This window comes from Papio anubis, chromosome 6, assembly GCF_008728515.1.
Source record: "Papio anubis isolate 15944 chromosome 6, Panubis1.0, whole genome shotgun sequence".
Lineage (NCBI taxonomy): Eukaryota > Metazoa > Chordata > Mammalia > Primates > Cercopithecidae > Papio > Papio anubis.
Window position 1 is genome coordinate 9850572 of NC_044981.1, and position 27673 is coordinate 9878244.

At 37.7% G+C, this 27673-nt stretch overlaps 1 protein-coding gene across 1 annotated transcript in view; it reads right to left on the bottom strand.

Annotated features, from left to right (window-relative positions):
• Nucleotides 1–265: 265 nt before the first annotated feature.
• Nucleotides 266–27673, bottom strand: part of OFCC1 (orofacial cleft 1 candidate 1) — a 76202-nt gene continuing 48794 nt past the window's right edge. The window contains exons 5-6 of the mRNA XM_021936983.2: nt 10830–10916; nt 266–2426 (exon numbers count right to left, since the gene is read on the bottom strand). Of these exons, the coding sequence (XP_021792675.2) occupies nt 2224–2426; nt 10830–10916 (290 nt within the window). The 3' untranslated portion in view covers nt 266–2223. The remainder of the gene's footprint in view (nt 2427–10829; nt 10917–27673) is intronic.

Here is a 27673-nt window from a genome sequence, read left to right on the forward strand (position 1 = left end):
GCTTACAGAAAATATAATGATTAATCTGTTAAAGTACCTTATGAAATTCATTTTGAATTTACATAGATTTTAGTACGGATTTTACATTTTTAAATGTCTCTCATATCCAAGTATCTGATCTCAAACTTGACATTCACTCACTTCACAATCTTAGATTTGAATCACGCCTACTGTCAAATGCCAGGAAGTTATGAAGAATTTGGAAAAGTAGGGTTAATTGCCAGTATATGCTAGTTTGTTTTTCAGAATGTTTCTCTGGCATCTGCTTAGTCTGGGCTAGCATATTTATTCCACCATTAGCCTAAATGCTATATTTTATTTATTAAATCAAGACAAAACCTTAAAAAACATTACTCATTAATCGCAAAAAAACCTCCTTAAATCATGGTGTCCTAATTGAATAAACTAAATGTATGGATTGTTTACAATTAAAATTCAGAGGAAAACCTAGTTATCTGCAACTGATTAGGAACAGGTACATAGCATACAGTAGATACTAGGGAATGTCCAGGAAAACATTTCCTCCTGGTAGCTAACATGCAAAATAAAATTATTTTATATCTAATTCAATACATATTTCAAAAACAATGTATTATTGTTTTCCTGAATTTCCTCTGTGACTACATTTATTAAAGCTATGCACTTAATCAGTGAATTTTATTCTTTACTAGATAATTTTCAGACCTAAGTCATTTCGTAAAACCCTTCCTACAAGCTTTCCAATGTCAGTGGGATATAAAAAGTCAGCACAAATATTTCTAAAGTAGCTTTCTATATTTAGGCAACTCAATTGCCCTATGATAAGAATAAAAATGGTATTTCATCATTTGCATGGCCCTTGAAGTGGGATGTTCTCAGTTGACTCTGAGAGTGTTACCTCCCCACTTCTCCTCTCATCCTCCCCACTCTTGGTTTTGTTCCTTCTACTCTCATCATGCTCTGGGATACTGTATGAGTCCATTTTCACACTGCTATAAAGACATACTTGAGACTGGGTCATTTACAAAGAAAAAAAAGGTTTAATAGATTTACAGTTCCACATGGCTGGGGAGGCCTCAGGAAACTTACAATCTTGTTGGAAGGTGAAGGAGAACAAGGCACGTTTTATCATGTCAAAGCATGAGAGAGACAGAGCTGGGGAGAACTGCCAAACACCTTTAAAGCATAAGATCTCATGAGAACTCACTCACTATCACAAGAACAGCATGGGGGAAATCGTCCCCGTGATCCAATCACCTCCCACCAGCTCCCTCCCTTGACATGTGGGGATTCCAATTATGGATAAGATTTGGGTGGGGATACAGGCCCAAACCGTATCAGGTGATACCCTGCTGCTTTGATGGCCTTAGACAGGAAGCATCGGCCACAGCACCTTTTCAAGATATTTACAGAACCAGCCTATCCCATGTAGGCTGATACCTGTCTCTTCTGAAGTTGCAAATGATATCTCCACTTGTGACCTGTTGTTATAAAAGATCTCATTGATAATAGTCTTTTTCACCTGATGAATTTTTTCCTCTTTAGCCTGAATCTACTTACCTTTCACAAAACAACAACAACAACAACACACACACACACACACACACACACACACACACACACACACACACACATGCCTGGAGCTAGACATATAAGATTCTCGTATTTTTATCACTTCTCTCTCTGGTGGGTCAGAGCACATAATGCCACATTACACATAAATAGAACCAAAGATACAGAAATCAGAAGATAAATCAGATTGTCTCTGAAGTCAAGATAGTCTAACGGCTAAAGACTGTTATGCGGCACAAGTCCAACAGTTAGAATGCCCAAGTTCCTTAAATAGTGACTTTAGAAATGCTAGAATATTCGCGTAGTAATACAGTGCTTGTGCAAACAAGTCCAAGCAGGTTCTTAATTTTTCCAAGTAAGTGTATGCTGGTTTCGGGTTTTATTATCAGTAATTCACAATATGCTAGAAATGAGCACTGTAACACAAAATAAACCAGATAATGAAACTAAATTGTACAAACTAAATGTCATGTAAAATGTAAAATGCGTAGGCAGAAGTTATGCTCCTTATCAATATCCTTACCCATCCTGGATTTTACAATGTGTATAAAAAATAAGGAAAGGACTCAATGAAGTCCTAAATCGTGTGTTCTAGGAAGAGTGTGCTGGTAAGCAAAATCAGTAGACCATGTGTAGGCCTGAAACTTCAACTTGTCATTTGAAAAAGAGAAATTATCTTACATTTCTCAATATACTCTTAATGCTGACCTGTTCTAGTGGAGAACTCCCAAGCAGAATTACGTTTTTTTGAGCATAGCTTTGGAACTCCTCAAGGTAAGCAGGGGTGGCTTCGCTGGCTTCTTGGTGGATTTCGTGACTCTTATTGGAACTCCCAGGTGCTTCAGAATTCAGATTCTCCTCCCGGCTGCTCTCATCTGTTTACCCCAAGAGAATCACATGGAATTCCACTTGTTTTTGCCAATTTAATGTTGACTAAGCACACAGTAGACTAATCACTGATTTTCTTATATGCAATAAAGTTCGGTTTTTCATAATCGACCAACTAACAAATTATTTTCTATTTCATGTACTGGAAAACAACTAAAGCACAGAAGTTTGAAGATTAAAAAACAACCACCACCACCTTTGTTTATCCCATAATGTTTACAGACTCAACAAAGTACAGCTGTACATTTAAGCCCTTTTCCCAGTTACCAAATATACCTTGAAATGTGGATACTGTGCTTTTCTGTGTGTTAATATTACATGTTGTTTACTTCAATATCTTACGACTTACTCGCTGTGTTGCTGTAACCTGTTTAGGAGATGAAGAGGCTTAGAAGAAGCCAGAGCTCTTTGGTTCATTTTCCCACCTTAGGATCTCTCAGAACATTTCCTGAGCTCTGCACACGAGGCACTTTATTTGGGCTACCTTGTTTATTTGCATAGAAATGGCAGCATTTATATAAATGGTATGTGTACTTTACTTCTCTATCACCTGAACACAGTGTCATCTACAAAAGATATCTATTCATCTAGCCAGATGCATGCTGTAAATATAAAATGATCTTCCCTCTTCCAGTCTGTAAAAAATGCTGGAATGTATAATACAAAATTTTCCACATCTCCTATTCTAGAATTTTAACGAGAATCATCAGAAGAGAGCTTCTTCTACAGGAGGAAATGAGATGGCATGCTGGAGAAAGCACTGAGTTACAGTGTCCGGAGGCCCACTCGCCTTGTTCTTTGCGCCCTGATGCACTATATTACTCTGCATAAGTACACTTTCTAAGTCTCAGCTATATCCTTTTCTATAAAATAGTTCACAAAATGCCTATTCTATAAATTCTATGAGACTTAAGTCCATAAATGATTTCCGAAGATCTATTAGATGCTATCTGTAAATGTGTGACTTGGGTGGTTTCAAAGGATCCAAGCTGAAAAAGCCATCAGAATGGAAAAGAAACAGCAGGCATAAAAGTGCACTATTCAGTGTCTAGCACTAAAAGGTATTCAATAGGTTTGCTGAGTCAGAAGTTAGACTAAACACAGAGAGGCCTGACTTATGCATAACCATTTATGATGCTTCATTTTAAGCATCAGCTTGAACAGGGTATGGTGCCCACCTGTTTGCCTAACCACCAGTCTCGATGTTGTTGGGAAGGTGTATTTAGATGTGACTAATATTTAAATCAGTTGAGTTTGAGTAAAGCGGATTACTCTTCACAATGTGTGTGGGCCTCATCCAATCAGTCGAAGTTCTTAAACATATAGATTGGGGCTTTCCAAAGAAGAGGGAATTCAGTCTCAAGGCCACAGCATAGACACTCTGGTTGCGTTTCCAGCCCGCTGGCCTGCCCCACACATTTCAGTCTCAAGACGGCGACATCAACTCTTACCTGAGTTTCCAGACTGCTGCCCTGTGGAATTCAGATGCAAGACTGCAATTTCAACTCCTGCCTGAATTTCACATCAACTCTCACCTGATTCTCCAGGTTGCCAGCCTGTCCGAAGGATTTCAGACTTGCTATCCCAGCTACAGAGTGAAGCAATTTCTTAAAATAAATGCCTCTCTATATATTGTCAAACCAACTGGATTCTGCTTCTCTGGATAATTCTGATACACCATTTGAACTTGGGATCCCTCAGAATGAGCTGGCTTGAAAAATGAGTTTGCTTTGTTTATAAAGGCAAAGAGTAATAAATGGTTGACCACACAAACTGATAGCAAAAAAGCAAAGGGAAAGTGTACCGAAGCAGGAATAAAATTTTAAGAGTATTATACTGTAAATGGGGATAAAAATGAGGACTAACCTTTAAAGGTTGTTATGAAGTTTAAACAAGTGAATTATTTAGAACAGTGTTTAGGACAGTTCCAGGCACCTAGGAAGCACTCGAATGTTTAACTGGCATTAATATTTTCACCAGCAGGATTATTGTTATTATTTTTATTATTCTAGGTATGCGCTTGTCACATCTGCTCATGTAATAATAATTTAGTCATCATAACTACTGCATGTAACAGGTGTTATATGCTCATTTGGCAAAAATGACAAAGAAAGGTTAATTAATTGGTCCAGGGTCACACAGCTAGTAAATGATGAAGTCTAAGCATAAATTTAATAGAAATAATAACTATTGGAAGACATTATCATGATCAGCCCTCTCCTCTTATATACTTTGAGGAGTTATTATAATAAGGAAGACAAAATTATTGAGAAGCACTAGGCACACATGGTAAAATAATAATAATAATAGAATTATTCTCCATGAAATATACAGCAACTTGTATTTAATTTTTTGGCAAAAACTACAATATGGTTCTGGCATGAATTTATATATATGTTCAGCGAAGAATTTAGAATTGAGTTTTTTAAAGGTTACCTTTAAATTATTAGTTTAATACATAAAATAAGTTTTTACTTAAAAACCATAACTTACAAGTATGAATTTCCATGCTAAGGTTGAGAACAGTGTACTACTTGTCTTCTACCACCCCAAAGCATTTGTTCAAAAGCTAAGACACAGTCTTTAAAAAGAGTAGAACATAGTCTCATAACTTAGTGAATCCAAGTATGCCATATGCCATTTTAAGATCCTTCAACTACATCTTAAATCATTTTCACCATTCAGGGTTATAAATTATATGCAATTATAGGAAATTGGGTCATAATTACTTTTCCCCTAAACTTCAGCTACATTTAAATATGTACAACCATGGAAAGCTCACATAGGTAATCAGTGAATGGTTATATTTAGAAAAGATAGGTGAGCATTTGCAAGAAACCATTTCAATCAATTTACAACTAATGTTAAAATAAAAGAGTGAAGATATTTGGTCTCTTACCTTGGGGTTCTCCTTGTCGGCTCTCATCAAAAAGCTTCATTAATCGATTATAGAAAATTCTCTCGTCATCTTGTAGGAGTGTTAAAAGAACATGTGCATGATAACTTTCTCATCAATTAATTTACAGATATGCAAACATAATTACAAAAAGAAATTATTAATCACTATGGCTATTTAATTATATTCTGGGTCAAACACACAATTTCTACTCAATTTGCTGCCTTGTTCTGAAAAAGAAAAACCTTTTGTAAATAAATGATAATTAGAACAATGATTTTTAAATGTATATTGCAAGACATGCATAATAGGATACTTCTCCATTAAAACTGATCTCATGTTGAATGAATTATGCCATCTATTACTCAAGAATCATTTCAGAATAAGCCATTTTGGTTTGTTACAACATACAATAGAATATACAAGTGATCAAAATGAATGAGTGTTTTCCATTAGCTACTCTCTATATATCATTTTTTAAATATTCATGTATAAGGAACAACAAATTTAGATGGTTCTGGATTATTTTGTATGTGCTATTGCAATATAGTAGGAAATACAGGGATTCTAAGTTCTTTTGTGAATTTAAAGCATTAAGGTATGTCATTACCCCCTGCAAAACACACACACACACACACACACACACACACATTATAAAAACATTATTCTGGAAGAGGGCCAAAAGGTCATCCACCTGGTTATCCCTCTTTGGAGAATTCTGACTAATCCACAAGCTATTGTAACCTACATATATAACCTATATGCAAAATTGGAAAATAATAAAATGTTACGCACTTACTACATAGTAGCACTGAAATCTGTATTCTATATTAACTAAAAGGCACTTAATAATAAAGTATTTTACGATTTCTACTCTCTACCATACAAAAATGAACATCATATTACCCTTCCAAAATTTAGTGTAAAAAATAAAATCGTGGTGGTGGTGGGTTATTTACACTGAAAAACAGAATATAATTTATATTAAACATAGAAAGTAACCTACTTAGGGCCTTCCTCTTTATACCATTACTTCCAGGAAGCTCAGTGTAAAAATGAGTGCTTAATTAGGTAATAATATTGTCCTGTGTTTTTTGCACATTAACTTGTCCCTTTTTGCAGGTGTTCTCAAATTCCCCTTCCATCTTTACTCAAACTTTCCTATAATTATGTGCATTTATGTTTCTATTGTAGGCTACCTCAAATTGTTTTGGAAGTAAAGTATAGATTACAAACAAATAAATATTAGAACAGCTGCAGTGGCTCATAATACCAGCACTTTGGGAGGCTGAGGCAGGCAGATTGCTTGAGCCCAGGAGTCTGAGACCAGCCTGAATAACACAGCAAGACCCCATCTCTACAAAAAATACAAAATTTAGCCAGGCATGGTGGCATGTGCCTGTAGTCCCTGCTACTCAAGAGACTGAGGTGGGAGGATCACTTGAACTTAGGAGATGGAGGTTGCAGTGAGCTGAGATCATGGCACTGCAACTCCAGGCTGTTTTAAAAAAAAAAGAAAAAAAAAGCACCTCAACTGCTCAACTACTCAACTAAAGTGAAGACAGATGGGTGCAAGCAAGACTTCTGGGGTGTTCCCAAAATTCTGCCACACGAAATGCTGTGAACTTTAGCTTGCTTCAGACTGCCCCTCTCTGGAACCATCCCAGCAGCTCTGGTGTTGTGTCTGCGTAACCTTTAGCCCCATGTGACAGAGAAAGTGGAAAGATTGCTAATTAGCACTGGTTGACCCCTAAATGGAATAACTGTGAAGGTGTGAGTATCAAGCAAAAAGAAAAAGAGGACATTATGAATTGCAGACTGAAGGCTGAGGACTCATCTTATCAGGCGGTGCTGAGCTGAGCTCTCTTTCTGCATACCCGCATCTTCTTGTTTCTTCTGTTCTCCTATTACAACTCCAAAAGCTACTGTCATATGATTGAGACGTTTCATATTTTGCCACCACTTGGACAACGGGACTGAATCTCAAGACTGGCCAATAAAAGGCTTTTGGTCAATAGCTGTGTTATTACACTGAAGGAATTCACCAGTGGGAGCCATTATCAGAAGAAATCCCAAGTGACCACAAATACTTGATCCCACCTCAAATATGTCCCTTTTTTATTTTTATTTTTTTGACAGAATTTCACCGTGTTTTCCAGGCTGGAGTGCAATGGTGCGATCTCAGCTCACCACAACCTCTGTCTCCCGGGTTCAAGTGATTCTTCTGTCTCAGCTTCCTGAATAGCTGGGATTACAGATGCCTGCCACCACGCCCAGCTCATTTTGTATTTTTAGTAGAGATGGGTTCCACCATGTCGGCCAGGCTGGTCTCGAATTCCTGACCTCAGGTGATCCACCCGCCTCAGCCTCCCAAAGTGCCGGGATTACAGGTGTAAGCCACCATATCCAGCCAAATATGTCCTCTTTTTAACAAGTATTATAATATTACTATATTACTATGTTATATATTACTTATCTATTGCAAGTGACAATATATGATATATAAGTAGATTATATATTTATATATTATATTATATATATTATATTATATATATTAATATATGTATATTACAATAGTTCTGGAAATAAGACCCTTTAAGTGGATTTATGAAAACTAATTTCCACTAGTGAAACAGGTCAGTGTACAATTTAAAGCCAATTTATCAAGACAGTAGCTTATAGAAAGTCAGATATGATCCAGGGAAAGTTAGCACATCACAAAACACCCTTCTCAGAGAGCAATTACTTATTTTCCCACAAAATATTTTCTTTTTTCTTTCTTTTTTTTTTTTTTTTTTTTTTTTTTTGAGATGGAGTCTGGCTTTGTCACCAGGCTAGAGTGCAGTGGCATGATCTCGGCTCACTGCAACATCTGCCGCCCGGGTTCAAGCGATTCTCCTGCCTCAGCCTCCCATGTAGCTGAGATTACAGACACGCGCCACCACGCCTGGCTAATTTTGTGTATTTTAGTAGAGAAGAAGTTTCACAATGTTGGCCAGCATGGTCTCGATCTCCTGACCTCGCGTGATCCGCCCACCTCGGCCTCCCAAAGTGCTGGGATTACAGATGTAAGCCACCGCACCCAGCCTGTGTTTTCAAATATCCGATGTGAACTTGTTATCTTTGATAATGGAATGTTAGAAAATGGAGCTTACTGTATGATGCATATCAGACTAATCTTGACAGATCTAGTATCTGGTCACACGAACTTTATGGGTTAATATGAAAGTGCAGGACTCTACATTATTCACTGGGTTTTGGACAAATATGTATCACATACATATTATGTGTAAGACACTAAGTGCTGGATATACAGCATCCAATGATTAAGATGCATAGAACTCCTTCCTCATGGAGTTTTCATTATATTTTCTTTTCTTGATACCATAAACAGAGTAGAGCTTAGCTATTAGGAGTGATCCTTTGGTTCGTGGAAACACCCTAGAAGGTGGTAGAAATATATAGCAGACTGATCTTTTACCAGTCACATTTGGCCCAGTGCATCTCATTTATATCATATGAATACACAGGGTTCCAGGGTAACAAAACATAACTTACAGAAGATCTAGGAGAATGGAGAAAACCTATTTTTCAACCATGAGTTCCTAAGCCATAGCATGTGTAACGAAGAGCCTAGATAGATGAAATGAAGATACATAAATCCTTACCTATTTTGAGAGAAAAAGAAATCTAAAGGCCAGGTATGGTGGCCTACCCCCTGTAATCCCTGCACTTCAAGAGGCCGAGATAGGTGGATTGCTTGAGCCCAGGAGTTTGAGATCAGCCTGGGCAACATGGTGAAACTCCATCTCAATTTAAAAAAAGACAAAATTAGCTGGGCGTAGTGGTGCACATCTGTAGCCCCAGCTACTCAGGAGGCTGAAGTGGGACAATCACCCGAGCCCAGGAAGTTGAGGCAGCAGGAAGCCGTGATCATGCCACTGCACTCCATCCTGGGTAAAGGGAGTGAGACGCTGTCTCAAAAAAAATCTAAAATCTCTTTCCAATATATATAAAATGTATCTTGTAGTGAAGAAGGAACTTCAGAAAGAAGAGGAAAAAAGTGCTGAGGAAGAAATGAAGGGAAAAATGAAAGCAGAAGAGAAGAAAAAGTGGGAAGGCAATTAGAAGGAAGTGGAGGAAATAAAAAACAATTGCGAAGGAGTTCATTAGAAAGGAGGCTCATTAGAAAGGTGGAACCCGCAGCTGGTAAGAGGGCCAGCCCCCACCTCCCGCAGCACACACCAGCACGGATCTGGCTACAGGTAAATACACAGAAAGAGCTTCCTGCTCTGAAACGGGGGACCCCATGTTAGCTGCGGGAGTCAGACAATAGTAACTGACTAGGGAAGGGAAAAGGTGACCAGCAATGTTTTATAAAACTTACCTGTCTGTAGTTAGAACCATTCCTTATTCATTGAACACAACTTATTAAGTTACCTTTCCCAAATTAGGGAGTCCTCGCATTACAAACATTCCACCAAATATAACTATATATTGTGATTCCTAAGAAATTTAAACAGACTTCAATGGTAATTCAATCAACACCCCTCCCTAGAAATCACTAAAATTGTCTCTTTCTCCCCAAGTGTGTTTGGGTATATAGAAGGTCGAACTTTTCCAGCCTCACATCCACCCTGGCTTTTGAGCTACCAGTGAAAACTGACTCTGAGACTAAGTCCTTGTCTTATCTTGCACATAGGTCTTTTGATAATATCTGTGGATTCTGCATCATTTAAAAATAGGTTATCGAGAGCTACTTTGTAAAATAATCTTTGCACTATACTTGAGTCCTTTTTGTGAGAATTTACCCTAGTGTTTTATGAAAAAGTGCAGACTCAATGACTGGCACCCACTGGTGGGATATGATCTAGACTGCAGCTGATTCTAAGTAACATTTGTCATTATCAATATCACATCAATAACCTTTATAAAAACGCTATTTTGTAAACTATAAAATATGTATAATACTATGCACTTAAGGAGCAATTTTGAATTATTATTTTACAACCACAACTAGTATTCAAGGTTATAGAAGAGGAAATTGCTATCATATCACTTCCCCTTCATAATTCTCAAAAGGGAGGTGGTGGTACCATGAATTCAAGGAAAGAACTTCAGTCATCACAGGATATGGAAATCTCACATGCTAGATGCAGTTTGTTGAAGAATGCTCATTTTAAACTCAAAAAGCAGAGATGCATTTGAAGGTGATGATGCTCCTCAGACACATACATGGGCCTTATGATGGCATCAAACTGTTCACAGTAGCATCAGATGAAAGCACATCGCTGTTTCTTCCATCTGACCAGCCCACTGTCCTTGATGAAAAATTACCTTCGCTGCCCATCATGTTGTTAGTGGTTAAAACTTATCATTTAAATTGTAAGCTGCAAAATCTAAATGGAACTGCATGGGTGATCTTTGTCACCTCATTTTCATGAATGGAAAAGAATATTCTGACACAAAAATTACATACTTAATTCTAGCTCACCTTCTCTGCTGACCTCCATCGCACACTGCCTTGGGTTTATTTCCTCATCCATCAGTGGGTCAAAGTAATTTCTGCCGTATTCATTTCCTGTGGAAAGTACACGAGGTAAGGGTCAGTGATTATTAGAAGCACATGAACCAAAATGTTAATTTTGAAATCGACACCAGCAAAGAAGGACCATTTTAGCTCTTTTATAAGCTTAATTTTTTTACAAGTCTTCCAGGCCTCCCTTTTTTGTAATTATCATCTTGCAAAAGGTCAGAAAGGTAATTCAAGAAACAAGTTCATGCTATCTTTCTGTTGCTAAAAAGTTAATGAGAAAATTATCAAATGTAGACTTTAGAATAATAATAAAAATCTTAAGCCAAACTATTTTGGGATATACTCATGAAATGGAAGTAGTTGGATTATAATGATGTGTAGAACTCACTGATGATTATATTTACTTACTTATATTTCACTAAGTGTATCATGATGTTGTGTCCAGAATTCCACAGGCCATTTAGTACTATCTTAATTATGAAAAACTACAGCAGAATGTACATGTTGCTAGTTAGGTGAAAAGAAAGAGAGAGAGAAAGAAAGGGAGAGAGGGAGGGAGAAAAGGAAGGAAGGAAGGAAGGAAGGAAGGAAGGAAGGAAGGAAGGAAGGAAGGAAGGAAGGAAGGAAGGAAGGAAGGAAGCAAGGAAGGGAGGAAGGAAGGAAGGGAGGGAGGGAGGGAGGGAGGGAGGGAGGGAGGGAGGGAGGGAGAGGCTGGCTTATAGATCTTTCTTATGTCAACTTCAGTAACATGAAGGGAAGATACAAATGATTTAGCCATAAATTTATCCCACACACATCAACAATCTCAACACCGCTAACCAAAATTTCTCACATCACGTCTCCCACTTACTCTGTCCTTATCTTCATGATCAAACCGTAGCATGAGGTATAACTTTGTAATAGAGGAAAGGGTCTGCTATTAATTTTCCAAATCTAGTTTCATACTTCCTGCAGACTGAAATGTATATGTCTGTGGCTAGCAAAATGAACGCTACTCTGATGATAATTCAAGTTGCCTCAAACATTGCAAAAGAAATAAAGCCTTGTAGAATGAAAACGACAACTTTGAAAGTATGGTTCGCAGGGAAGGATTAATACATAACAGGTATACTGTGATATTCTTTAGTATATTTGTTTTAGGATCAAAAGTAATCCAAATGGCAGCTCCTTTTCCAAGGCTAAATGAAATTTTGATATGAACCTAGGTTTAATTTCTATTTCTGGACTGACACATTTTTGTGTCAGTCTCTGTTCTAGCAACGCAGTTAAGTACAAAAACTGAAAATCTGCTTTACCTTGAGGTCTCAATCAGGAAAGAATAAATGAGTTTCATTTTTGTTACTTTATCTGTCAACAACTACTAGGCTGATAGGAATCTTGGTGGTATGTCATCAAAGTCTTATGTACTGCAATAACACCATTCTTCCTCATTCACTGTAATTGTTTTGTTTTGTTTTGTTTTTCTCTACCGCAAAGCACTGTGATACTCTAACTATGCCCTTCCATATGCTGGTAAAATAATTCACCTATATTAGCAGAAGGATGGTAGCATAGTCCTTATATTGTCAATCAACTACTGGTACCCATAGTCTGGAAGGTTCTCCAATCCAATACAAAACTCAACTTATTTGTCTTCTATAACTGACAAGTAAATATTACCAAGATAATCAAAACCTTGGAGGGTGAAAAAAGTTAAGGCATGTTTAACCAAAAGTCTGGAGTAGTGTATTTAGTTTTTAGGTTCTCAAACCATTTGCATCCCTGTTGTCAGTGGAGATGTTGGGGTCTTGTCCAGCTGCACACGAATGAGGCCTGCACCCTGGGAGCCTTCAGACCACCATTTCCCTTCAGAGCTCGATGCCTCCACACACAACTGGAAACAGGGCCCCTTAAGGTCTACACAGATTGTTCCTTCTGTGTTTCAGGTGGGTTGACGTACATGTGTTAGGTTACAAGTGCCAGTACTGGAGGGATTCATTTTGCGTTTCCCATTCTGGGATCCCATGTACAGCATTTTACAAGGAAAGAATTCTGAGGTCACTTGAGCAAAGAGACAGCTTTGACACTCTTAGTTCTGAAATCCTTTAAACATCCCCAAGTTCTATATTGTAATACATATCTAGAATTTATGTCTTTTTATAATTTAAATGCATTTTATATTAATTTTACATTCTGTTAAGCATTGTTTTACAAATATAGTTTATACTCAACTATTGTCTGCCTTCCCCACTAAAATATAATCTCTGTGAATGCAAAGACATTATCTCTTAGCTCACTGCAGCACCCTCAGTGCCTAGAATATTACCTGTCTTATAATATGACCTGAATTCCTTAGTTAAATAAACTTCTCTTGGAAACCTATTGTAATACCCTAATCCTTTCATTGCCTAGATGTTCTCTCTTGATTAAATAACCTTTCATCACCTTTTATTCATATTTTTTCTCTATTCCCCCATCCCATCTCTCCTCCCCATCATCACCACCTACCCCTACACTTTTATTTTTAATTGAGTGCCTTCTAGGAACTGAGCACTGTCTGAATTTAAAAAACAAACACAACAACAACAACAACAACAACAGGAAAACTATGACCCCTGCCCTCAGAGCAGGGGAGAAGGAGGAAGCTAAACATATACAATCTGGTATGATTTAAAGAATGGAATTCTGGTCGAGAATATCAGAGAAGCATCTACCCCATATTGGGGGTGTCAAAGAAGACTTCTTGGAGAAATGGCTACTGGAAATAAGTCTTTGGAAAGGTGATTAGGAATTAGCCAGTCAGAAATACAGGGGAAAGAAATTTTTGACATCTGGGCAAAGGAGAAAAGACTCCAGGTCATAAAGTCATGGAAAGTACAATTTGTTGGTAGATGTTCCTCAATTTTTCTTGACCTCCTAAAGCTACAATTTAATAAAGTGAATAATGGAACCCAAACTTCTTCACTAGCCCCAGAATCAACGTTAACTAATGATTTTGCTGAAATTCCTAGTGCACTGTTGTACAGTGTCACCTTCCAATGTTTCATATTCATTCATTCATTCAACCAATACTCACTGAGTGCTTATTATGGGACTATAGCAGTAAAATGAAATACCCAAAAATCTCTCTCCTCACAGACCTTACATTCTGTGAGTGGAAGAATAAGCACAATAAATATGTATATTTTATAGTTTATTAGATAGTGAAAAGTGATGAGAAAAAAGTGCCAGGTAAGGATGGTCAGACCCCCAGGAAGGGGTGGGAGCTGCATCTCTTGCTTCCACCTTTGTGTCAAACAAAGGGTGCCACTTAGGATTAAGCCACTATGCTTTCAAGACAATTGAGAAAGTAAAGCTATAATGTATTTATTATTATTTTAATAAGCTATCCTTCTCATTGCTTGCATAACATAAGTCAGCCTATGAATCAAATAAAAACACACTCTCAAATATTAAAATGATTGTTTCTTTCTATTGCTATTCCTTGTCTTAATAAACCAATAATTTAAACACAGCAGGTAGAATTTAGAAGAGTAAACCCACGGAACCTGTTATAAATTTAGAAACAATGGACTCCATCATAACAGTAGCTCCTTTTGCCGCCTTTCATTGGGTGGAGTCAGGATTTAATGAAGTAGGATGGTTTTAAGGATATGGTGTATATTACCAGAAGGTAGATAGCTAATAGAATCAATTCCTAAAGTGTCCTAATCATTCAGAGTATGCTTTTGGATATATCTAAAATCATCTCACAGGAAAATTAACAGACCCACTGAGAAATTCAAAGTAGGGCATTTAGCAATACCAAAACGATAGATTTTAATATGGCTGATATTTAACTCCTTGTAATATTCAGATGAATATATGCCAATCCCATGTGTGTGTGTATACACATATATATGTTGAAGTATGGTTCTACATTGAAGCAAACAGATGTGATATATAAACGAATAAATCAGTAAATTAGTCTTCTCAATATTCTTGATACTCTATTTTTGCTTCCAACTTCCTAGTATTAGCTGCTTAGTGTCTAGAATCGCATTAGTTAATTCATTTCTCGTGCTATCTTTTATTGAACTAGGAGAGGAAAACACACACACTTGCCTTCTGCCCTTCCACACATATCAGGTTTTCCTATCATTTAACTCAGAGCAGCACAGAACATAATCAGAGCTTTTACTTAAATTACACTGTACATGAACTTTGGTCAGGAAACCCTCTAGTGTGCACCCATGCAGTTCCTTGGGGGCTATAAGAGTGAGAATGAAATTGCCCACCAGAGGAAGGTTAGTAACAATCATCGAAGTGTCTTGACTCAACGAAGCAATCACTTCCTTTCAAATCAGCTACATTAGCTAGAGAGGAAGAAAACCCTAATGCATTTGTGTGTTTCTCAGGAGGTTTTTTTTGTTTTGTTTTCGCCCCATTCTTGTTCTTTTCCTGTAAATCCACCTGCTTCAGCTCAGCTTTTCCTCGCCGATAACTGTGTTTTCTGTAATATACTATAAACTAAATAACTAAACAATTCGTATTTTATGATTACAACCATGCACCAAAATTTTACCACAGAGGACATTCTCCTGACAGCATTCTTTTTAAAGGCATAAAGCCGGGAAAAATAAAATTAAGTTTGATTCCTATGAACTTTATAAATAAATTTGGGAAAACGTCATATTTTTTCCCACTTTGAAAATCCAATACAAGTATCTCCAGCTGAAATGTCCATGGGGCCAGAAAGTCTGCATAAATACAAAAACATAAGTTTAGAAATCAGGGGACTGCACTAGAATATAGGGGAATAGGGACAATGTCAAACCTAAACACACTGTACCATACTAAAATCCAAATACTATTTTTATAAAGTTGATTTACAAAACTATTTTGTAAATAAAAGGCAACTAAAAATACAAGAATATTTCTGAATGATAAAAAATAGTTATCCTAAACTTCATGTACTAAATATCAAAACAAAGCAACTAAGTACTAAGACTTCATGTACTAAATATCAAAACAAAGCAACGACAACAACAACAAAAAAGCTCTCTTTCTTTTTTTTAAACTTTAAGTTCCGGGATACATGTCCAGAATGTGCACGTTTGTCACATAGATATGTGTGTGTCATAGTGGTTTGCTGCACTTATCAACCAATCACCTAGGTTTTAAGCCCCGCATGCATTAGCTGTTTGTCCTGATGCTCTCCCTTCCCTTACCCCGCCCTCAACAGGCCTTGGTGTGTGATGTTCCCCTCCCTGTGTCCATATATTCTCATTGTTCACCTCCCACTTATGAGTGAGAACATGCAGTGTTTGGTTATCTGTTTCTGCGTTAGTTTGCTGAAAATCATGGCTTCCAGTTTCATCCTTGTCCCTGCAAAGGACATGATCCCATTCCTTTTTGTGGCTGCACAGCATTCCATGGTATACATGTACATTTTCTTTATCCAGTCTCAAAAAAATTAGTACAATGAAGACTTCGTTTAAGATAACTAACTCTTAAATATCAAAACAAAACAACAACCAAAAAACAACCAAAAAAACAGTTATCTTAAACTAAGTCTTCACTGTATTAAATATCAAACACACCAACACAAAACAACCAAACAAATAAAAAACGAATGACCAAAATATGAACTGTGACTTGGATATCCATCATGAATCTGATTATATAACATTCTCCTAGAAATCTTGGCCAAAGCATAACTGGGGAAAAATAAGGAAAATATGTGCCAAAGTTATTGAAAAAATCCTATGTTGCATACACATAGAATGACAATGTGATTTCATGCCATGAAAACAAGAGATTTGACTTAAAATCTTTCAGGACAGAGAAGATGTTATTTGAATAATATCTTGGTAAACAACCATATAATCATAAAGAATCATTAACTTTTCTAAATACCAACCATAGCCACTTTGAAGATATAATGATAAGTAACAAATCAAAACCTATTACAAAGCTCCAGATAACACTCAATAATTAATTAATTAATTAATACTAGACTTTCATAGGAATATATAGGTGATGATCAAGATTATTAATCTTATTCAGAAACCCAAACTGAAAGGCACATGAGTAACAACATAATTAAAAACAGAGTCAGAGATAGAAGAAAAATCTATACCATTTTTCTTTCCTTTTTTTAATTTTTGAGACAGAGTCGCATTCTGTCACCCAGGTTTGAATGCAGTGCCACCATCATAGCTCACTACATCCTTGAGCCTCACACTCCTGGGCTCAAGGGATCCCTTCACCTCAGCCACCTAAGTAGCTGGGACTACAGTCGTGCACCAACATGCCCACCTAACTTTTTTATTCTTCGTAGAGGGGGAAATCTTGCCATGTTGCCCAGGCTCGTCTCAAACTCCTGGACTCAAGTGATCCTCTCACCTCAGCCTCCCAAGGTGCTGGGATTACAGGTATGCGCCACTGTATCTGGTCATCTTCTTCTTCTTTATAGAAAGGCTAATATGTGAAAATTGGTCAGTTGCTAACAGAATATTCAAGAACTGGTACCATGTTGGACAAATTAACTTTCTAAACTTTTTGTTTTTACTTCCTTCCCAAATCTTGTGGGTATTTGATATATCGGTGATTTGAAAATCTGAATAGGATAACAGTTGAAGTTTGCTAACAAATTCTAATCAATTGATCCATATTCTTTCTTCCCCAAAGCCCTCCTTCATGGTAAATTATGAGGCACTTTAACTTGCAAACCACCAGAGTGCTGTGGAGTGGCTAACTGCTGCTGGACTTTATCCCACGGTACCCCCAAGGCATTCATGCATCATGCACTCACTGGACCTAGAATCCTCAAGGAGCTGAAGCACGTCCTTAACTTCTAAACAGGAAGATGCTACCAGTACGTAAGTAATTGTGGTAATTCAAAGGTTAAGTATAAGTATATTGTTTTTTCTCATATTTAAAAGTTCCTCAAAAGTCATATCAAAGTAGGGTTTCTTTCCTGCGAGTTTGAAGCTTGACAACATTAGCTTACATGTAAATAAGTGAATGAGTAGAGTTTGGAAAGTTGCCTTTCAGATTATGAAGTACCTGATCTTAGACATCAATCACCCTTCCAATCTTTTCAATTTTGCCTTCATTCATTTAACAATTCATGCTCCTCGTGGATCTAAGATTACTTATATGTATGTATTGCATTTAAGGGCTCATTCCGGTAATAGTGTCTTTCAGCACACTGAAACACACTTCGATATGAAACAATCAATATAATGGGCTTTTGGGTTTAGTTTAATCAAAATAATCTTTTTTCTTAAAAACTTTGTAATTTATAGACAAAATCTATCTCATGAAGCAAAGGATTCAGGACTTCCCGTGTTTCTTTTTTTCTTTTTATATTGGGTTTTTGGTCAATTATTCTGATAAAAGCTATGGAAAGCTTATTTTCTTGTTAATTTTTTTAACTTGATTTAAATTTTTAAAGCAACTTGCTGAAGGTCCAAGAAAGCTTATTTCCTACTAAATTGTTTTTGACAGCAAACAAAAAGTGTCCAAAAGAAACTCTAAATGAAATTATTTGGAGATTAAAGACTAATCTAAATTATGCTAAAAGCATAAAATACTAAGCATAGAAAACATATGCCGAAAGCATAAAATACTAAAGTCATGAGAAATTTTTCCAGTAAAATTTTTGTCATACTAAAATTGCAACTATTCACTTTGGGAGGCCGAGGAGGGTGTATTAACTGATGTCAGGAGTTCAAGACCAGCCTGGTCAACATGGCAAAACTCCATCTCTACTAAAAATACAACAATTAGCTGGGCATCGTGGTGCATGCCTGTAGTCCCAGCTACCCGGGAGGCTGAGACAGGAGAATGACTTGAACCTGAGAAGTGGAGCTTGTAGTGAGCCGAGACAGTGCCACTGTACTCCAGCCTGGGCGACAGAGGAAGACTCTGTCTCAAAAACATAAAATAAAAATAAAAATAAAAATGGAACTATTGAATTCCAGCTAAAATGGTGACCAAATGAAGTTTGAAATTGATATGGAAATTAATTGATATAGTGAAACTTCATATTCTAGTAGCAAAAAAAAAGTCCTTTTGAAATTTTTATGTAATATTTAAGCAGAAGTAGGTACAATTTGGTAATCTGACCAACTGCTTAGACACTGACTGCATCACTAATATATTGGAAAACTGAAGTCTTTCCCAGGTTTTTTTTTTCCCTACATAGCTATGTTTATATTAAGAAAGTCATTGGACCTCTAAAAAAATCACCCATATCATCTCTAGTTTTACTGTTTCTATGAGTCTAAGATTCTCAAGCATCCTTTTTACTATCATATAGATTCTTGTGCTCACATTTTTATTTTAAAGGTATATAAATTTGAATGACATATAAACCCACTGGTTTAAATGTATGAATCCATCTGTCATCAATGAACTGGAATAGTAATGTCTTTGGAAGTTAAAATAATTCTTACAAAGATTGTTTCTTCAATGACCTATGGCAGATTTTATAAAACATTGTTTGCAAAATCATACATTGGAGGTTTCATTAACATGGATTCGAAGCGACAATGTAAAACTAACTATGCTTAAGAGTTAGTTAAGTGTCACCACTGGCATCAATTTCAGCATTAACAGAAACAGAAAAGGACAACACAAACAGATATTCTGCTAATTTCCTGGGCAAATCTGTCTGATTACCTGGGGGTAGGCAGTTCCCCTGAGAAAAAATAAATAAATAAATAAGTTTTTTCTTATTCTGCTGACATTTCTAAAACTCAAATGTTTGATTAAAATGCTCCTTCTCCAGCTGGACAAGCACCGTCCTGGAACTCTGCTGTTCCATTTTTTCGTTCGTTTGTTTTTGTTGTTGTTGTTGTTTAAACCAAAAAAAGGAAACAAATTTATTTTTATAAACTGACCAAATATTTTATACATCTAATATCTATATAAAATATTTCTGTATTTCAGTAAAAAGGGTGCTTTCCTGAGGATTTATTTTTAGCCTTCCAAATCAATGAAAGAGATTCAAACCACTTAGGACCCTAATGGTTTCTGAAGACACAAATCCAGGTCAGTTCAATAAACCTAAAGAAAATGATTTTCCTATATATTTTATTTTCCTTAATAATTGTTTAAATGTCTCAAAGCAAAAAAAAAAAAAAAAAAAAAAAACTATTTTGTAAATGGTCTATAAATTTTATTTAGCACTTGTTTTCCATCTTAAGGGAAAAACAGCTATAAATGAAAAAAATGTAAACAGTTTTATACAATATCACTTCTAAAATAATCTAGGCTACGTGTACTACTGGGAAAAACAATTCTCATCACATATTTGCTCAGACAATTTGAATTATGCACTTAACACAAGTGCTTATGTTATTTCTATTACAAATTTTTGTACATGTGTATTTCTAATGGCCATAGTGGTCTCAAGGTAAATTTAGGGTCACAGTTATTACCCTAACCCAGGATTTCTCCACCTCAGGCACAACCACTATGGATCCCTATCCTTTATTCTAACTACCTCTCATCTCTTCCAGAAGGATCTAAGTCCTGAGATCACACATGCTCAGAACTCATTCCTCTCCACATTTCTGGAATGTCTGCCATTTTCCTTCCCTACTCTCAGCCTTCAGCATTGCTGCCTGCTGTCAAGGATCCTATGCTGACCACCATGCTCTACAAACCACCAGCGTCTCCACATCCATCATGAAACAACTGGTGGCACCTCCAGTCCACAAAGCCACATGGATAACACTTCCTGTCAGTGCCAGAGCTGCTGCTGGGGTCACCTCCATTGACTACTGTCGCCTCTAACACTGATTCTTGCTGGTGCCCATTGCAGGCCATGCCACATTCTCTCCAGTATCTTCCTGGTTCTGATCAAACCTTGCACTCACACCTCTGTCCATCCGATGTTCTATCAGCAATGCTAAGTGAAGGGGTCCAGTATATGTCATCTCCCAGCTCCTACCCACCACATGCTGCTCCTCCATGTTACACAGAGGCCCCCTACAACTGATGGAGATCTCAGTTTTTACTCCAAGCCCCTCCCACTAACTCCTCAGAATAAATGCCTGAGGATTAGACCACAGGACAATGCAATTGGCAAACATTGTACTGTAATCAAAATTACCTTTCCTCTCTGGCCCTGAGATATTGGCATGAGATCAAGCTTGTGTGCCTGACTGTCTTTTTCCTTAGAATTAGTCTCTTCCCAGGAGGCATCTTAGTCTTTCTTAAAATGAAAATGCAACAAATGAACTAGTCGAATGGTGGCAAAAGACAGCTTAGTGAAGTTGAATTTAATATGAAATTTCATTAATATAGTACAGCTTCTTATTCTAATTGCCAAAAAGTATTTCTTTTTAATTTCACCCAATATTTAAAGGGAACTAAGTTTAAAAAAGACAGCATTTTTGGGGTCCAAGTGCTAAGATATTGACCACATCATTGATGTATCAGAAAACCTAAATTTCTGTCTCAGATTTTTCATTGCAAGCCTGTGTTCATTTTAGGCCCCTTTAATCCACAAATCCTCAGATGTGCTCAGTCCTAAACTGAACATGGCTTAACTTAACTGAACTGGAATCCCAATTATACTATTATGGTATGTCTACACACACACACACACACACACACACACACACACACGCTTTTGTTTTGGCCATATATCTACAAATTCATTCTTTTATTCATTGAATGAAAGAAAAAGTATTTATAAAATAGATGTCAAAATTGTATATGAGCACATATTATGTGTTTGAGAGTGCCAGATGAATCTTGATCAACTGTAATTTTTTTTGTTGTTGTTGTTGAGATGGAGTCTCTCTCTGTCGCCCAGGCTGGAGTAGAGTGGCGCAATCTCAGCTCATTGCAATGTCTGCCTCCCGGGTTCAAGCAATTGTCCTGCCTCAGCCTACCGAGTAGCTGGGATTTCAGGCATGCACCACCACGCCTCGCTAATTTTTGTATTTTTAGTAGAGATGGGGTTTCGTCATGTTGGCCAGGCTGGTCTCAAACTCCTGACCTCAGGTGATCCAACCACCTTGGCCTCCCAAAGCGTTGGGATTACAGGCGTGAGCCACCGCGCTCAGCCTGATCAATTGTAATCTAAACACAGGAACATCTTGTTTGATTGCTCTTCACTTTATTGTGCTTTGCAGATAACGTGTTTTTCACAAATTGAAGGCTTTTGGCAACGTGCATGAAGCAACTCTATCAATGCCATTGTTCCAACAGTATGCTCACTTCATGTCTCTGTGTCACATTTTGGTAATTCTCTCAATATTTCAAACTTTTTCATTACGTTGTCTGTTACAGTGATCTGTGATCAGTGATAGTTGACATTACTGTTATAACTGTTTTGTGGCACCATAAACCATGCCCATATAAGGCAGCAAGCTTAATAGATAAATGTGTGCGTTCTGACTGCTCCACTGACCAGCTATTCTCTTTATCCCCTATCTTTCTCCCTCTACTCAGGCCCCCTATTCCCTGAAACACAATATAGAAACTAAACCAATGAATAACCCTACAGTGGCCTCTACGTGTTCAAGTGAAAAAAAGAGTCATACATCCGTCACTTTATTCAAAAGCTAGAAATGATTAAACTTAGTGAGGAAGGCATGTCGAAAGGTGAGACAGATGGAAAGCTAGACGTCTTGTACCCACCTAACCTCCTCATTGCAAATGCAAAGGAAAAGCTCTTTACAGAAATTAAAAGTGCTACTCCAGTGAGCACATGAATTATAAGAAAGCAAAAGAGCCTTGCTAATATGCAGAAAGTTCTAGTGGTGTGGATAGAAGATGGAATCAGCCACAATATTCCCTTAAACCAAAGCCTAACCCAGAGCAAGACCCTAGCTTTCTTCAATTCTGTGAAGGCTGGGAGAGGTGAGAAAACTGCAGAAGAAAAAAAAATGAAGCTAGCAGAGGTTGCCTGGTGAGGTTTCAAGAAAGAAGCCATTTCCATAACAGAAAAGGGCAAGGTGAAGCAGTAAGTGCTGATGCAGAAGCTGCAGCAAGTTATCCAGAAGATCTAGCTAAGATCATTGATGAAGGTGGCTGTGTGAAAGAATAGATTTTCCATGCAGATGAAATCACCTTCTGTTGGAAGAAGATGCCATCGAGAACTTTCACAGCTAGAGAGAAGTCAGTGCCTGTCTTCAAAGCTTCAAAGAACAGTTGGACTCGCTTCTTAGGGGCTAATGCAGCTGATCACTTTAAGCTGAAGCCAATACTACGTACCATTCTGAAAATCTTAGGGCCCTTAGGAATTATACTACATCTGCCTGTGCTCCACAAGTGGAACAAGAAAGCCTGGATGACAGCACATCTGTTAACAACTTGTTTTACTGAATATATTAAGCACACCGTTGAGACCACTGCTCAGAAAAAGAGATTTTTTTTCAAAATATTACTTCTCATTGACAGTGCACCTGGTCCCCAAGAGCTCCTGATGGAGAAGCACAAGGAGATGAATGTTGTTTTCATGCTTGCTAACACAACATCCATTCTGCAGTCTATGGATCAAGGAGTAGTTTTGACTTTCAAATCTTATTATTTCAGAAATACATTTCATAAAGGTACGGATCCCATAGGTAGAAATTCCTCTGTTGGATCTAGGCAAAGGAAATTAAAAACCTTCTAGAAAGGATTCACAATTATAGTTGTCATTAAGAACATTTGTGATTCATGGGAGGAGGTCAAAATATCAACATTAACAGGAGTTTGGAAGAAATTGATTCTGACCCCCATGGGTAACTTTGAGGGGTTCGAGACTTCCGTGGAAGAATTAACCGCAGATGTGGTAGAAATATCAAGAGAACTAGAGTTAGAAGTAGAGGCTGAAATAGACAGAAACGCTGCAATCTCTTGATAAAACCTGAATGGATAAGAAGTTGCTTTCTATGAATGAGCAAAGAAAGTGGTTTTTTAAGATGGAGTCTTCTCCCAGTGAAGATGCTGTGAACATTGTTTGAAATGATGGCAAAGGATTTAGAATATTACATAAACTTAGTTGACAAAGCAGCTATAGAGTTTGAGAGGACTGACTCCAATTTTGAAAGTTCTAATGTGAGTGAAAGGCTATCCAACAGCATCACATGCTACAGAGAAATCTTTTGTGAAAGGAAGAGTCAATTGCTGTGGCAAACTTCATTGTTGTATTATTTTAAGAAATTTCCACAGCCACCCCAACTTCAGCAACCACCACTGACCAGTCAGCAGCCATCAACATCTAGACAACACACCCCACTAGCAAAGATTATGACTCACTGAAGGCTCAGAGGATTGTTGCAATTTTTAGCAGCAAAGTATTTTTTAAATTAGGGCACATACATATTTTTGAACATAATGCTACTGCACACTTTATAGACTACAGTGGAGTGTAAACGTAAGTTTTATACGCACTGGGAAACCAATACATTTACGTGTGTCACTGTTTTGTGATATTCGTGTTATGGTGGTGGTCTAGACTAGCTCTGCAATATCTCTAAAGTATGCCTGCAGTTACCTTCATTGTAACTCTGCTTACATAATATATTTCATAAACATAGAAATCCTTTATGTCTTTTCTGTTTATTTTTATATTTCTCATACCTGGCATAGTGCCTGAAAAATAGGAAATGTTCAGTAAACATGCTTTTCAACGAATGAGGAGGAAGAAATGGAGAGACACATCAAGCATTTTTGATGTTTCATATATCTAACTTCTGATCAAAACGTTGAATAAATTATGTCCCACTCATCATGCATATACCACTTCTGTTTTCAATGATGTTGTACTGACATTATTAGCAATAGGAGGCAGCCAGTAAATAATCCAAGCCATATAAACCATAGGAACATTTATCAGATTTTTGTTTGGCTTATTTGTCATTGTTGTCTTGCATCCATTTCCCCTCCCTAATGGCATCACAATTTTCTAGTTTCATTGTGTACAGTCTCGGTATCCTAGTAACTCCAGATTCCTCTCTCCAACTACAGAAGCCAAGGAGGGCTTGACAGAACCTACTTCTCCTACCCTGTGATAGAGCCAGGAGGCAAGCAAGTGGCCTACGCATGGCGAGTCAAATGTTCTGCCCCTAAGACTTAGAATTTTGGATAAGTGAAGCAAGGATGGAAAGAACACTTGGCATTTACTCATCACAGTGGTAACAGCTGTTTCAAAATCAGACTGCTCCTGCTATGGGACAGTTACTGTGTTTCCAACTTCCTGTACCTGTAGGCATCTTGGGTTTTGCCCATTTCCACTATTGAATCTCAGAGCTCATGAAATCATTCTGCTTGAATTAGTAAGAGATGGTTTCTGTTGTTACCACCAAGGAGCCCTAAGTGGCACATGTTCACACAAGCATTATAGCAGCCAGTCTGCATCCTTGGAAGATGCCACCAAGTGATGTCCAGCAAAAGAGTACAGAAACAACTGCAATGCACAACTCCCAGGAGAAAAGAGGGAAAAGCAGGGTTGTATTCCTTGATATTGTCAATTCTGTTTTTTTTAGTAAGTATACCTATGCCAGGCTTAAGCAATAATGTACACAATTAATCACATTCGTTTCTTTTCCACTTAGTTTTGAAATAACCTCAACAAAAGTTAAAAATTAAAAGGGAAAAACTTCCCAAGTGCAATTTTTAAAATTCACCATAAGGCTGGGCATGGTGGCTCATGCCTGTAATCCGAGCACTTTGGGAGGCTGAGGCGGGTGGAACACCTGAGGTGAGGAGTTCGAGATCAACCTGGCCAACATGGTGAAACCCCGTCTCTACTAAAAATACAAAACTTAGTGAGGTGTGGGGGTGGGTTCCTGTAATCCCAGCTACTTAGGCTGCTGAGGCAGGAGAATCGCTTGAACCCAGGAGGCAGAGGTTGCAGTGAGCCGAGATTGTGTCACTGCACTCCACCCTGTGCGACAAGAGTAAGACTCCGTCTCAAAAACAAAAACAAACAAACAAACAAACAAAAAACTTACCATGAGTTTACTTGTTCCACTATTCACGTCTATAATTATTTCTTTTTCTTCCTATCTGTAATCTTCCTATAGCCCCTTCTCACATCTGTCCCACATTACATTTTATTGCCATTTAGAATTTAGCCCAGGAGTTAGAGGCCAGCCTAGGCAATATAGTGAGACTCTGTTTCTATAAAAAATAGATATAAAAAATAAAAAATAGAACTCAGGTATTAACTCTATTTTTAGTATCACCATATTATACATTTGGAATAGTAAAGGTGCCCTTTCTCCCCACCCAGGTTAGGAACAAAAACCAACTCTCTTTGTGAAGTTCTAAGCAGTTATGGCTTCTCTACGCATCTCTTTTCAACTATGATAATTCCGGATATGCTGTTATCATCTAGCAAATCATCTTCAGGCAGGATGTGAGGGGCAGTGAGCACTGAGGATGAGCTGAGACAGTGCAATCAGGGAAGCAGTGTGCACACAACAAACACTGGTTCTGGGCAAGATGGAGCAGAAGACGTGCAGCCCAGCAAAGGACACGAACAGACACTTCTGAAAAGAAGGCATTCATCAGGCCGGGCGCGGTGGCTCAAGCCTGTAATCCCAGCACTTTGGGAGGCCGGAGAATGGCGTGAACCCGAGGAGGCGGAGCTTGCAGTGAGCTGAGATCCGGCCACTGCACTCCAGCCTGGGTGACAGAGCGAGACTCCGTCTCAAAAAAAAAAAAAAAAAAAAGAAGGCATTCATGCAGCCAATAGGCATAGGAAAAAAACTTCAATATCACTGATCATTAGAGAAATGCAAATCACAATGAGATACCATCCCACGCCAGTCAGAAAGGCTGTTACTAAAAAGTCAAAAAATAAATAAATAAATAGCAGATGCTGGTGAGGTTGCGGAGAAAAGGGAACACTTATGCACTGTTGGTGGGCGGGTAAATTAGTTCAACCCCTGTGGAAAACAGTATGGCAATTCCTCAGAGCTAAAAGCAGAACTACCATTTGACCCAGCAATCCCATTATTCGGCATATACACAGAGGAATATAAATGATTCTACCATAAAGACACATGCATGTGAAAGTTCATGGTAGCACTATTCACAATAGTGAAGACATGGAATCAACCAAAATGCCCATCAGTGACAGATTGGATAAAGAAAATGTGGTTCATATACACCATGGAATACTATGCAGTTGTAAAAAAGAATGATGTCATGTCTTTTGCGGGAACATGGATGGAGCTGGAGGCTATTATCCGTAGCAAACTAAATACTGCATGATCTCACGTATGAGTAGGAGCGAAATGATAAGAACTTACAAACACAAAGAAGAAAACAACAGACACCGCTGTCTATTTGAGGGTGGAGGGTGGGAGGAGGGAGAGGAGCAGAAAAGGTAACTATTGGATACTGGGCTTAATACTTGAGTGATGAATTAATACCTGGGTAATGAAATAATCTGTACAACAAACTCCTGTGACATGTGTTTACCTAAGTAACAAACGTTCACATGTACCCCCAAACCTAAAATAAGTGTTAAAAAGTTGTATGACTTTTAAAAATCCTTCTAATAAATCTTTGCATTCATACTTTAAAAAATTACATATATGCAAATTTGTCTGGGAATGTACAGCATGGGGTGTTTAATGTTTCTGCTAATTGTCTGCTTACAAGTGCAAGGCCAGTGGGAATTGAAAGAAAAGTGTGATGCAGAGCCTGGCAGACTTTCATCAGAAGTGGGGGAGCAAAGGCAGAGCAGGCCAGGAGGGGATACAGCCACAGTGAGAAGGAAGGACTGAGAGTTCAATTCTGTTCTGTTGTTTTCCATTTGCACCTTGCAAAAGTGACTATTACTATCCGGGCATGGTGGCTCATGTCTGTTACTCCTG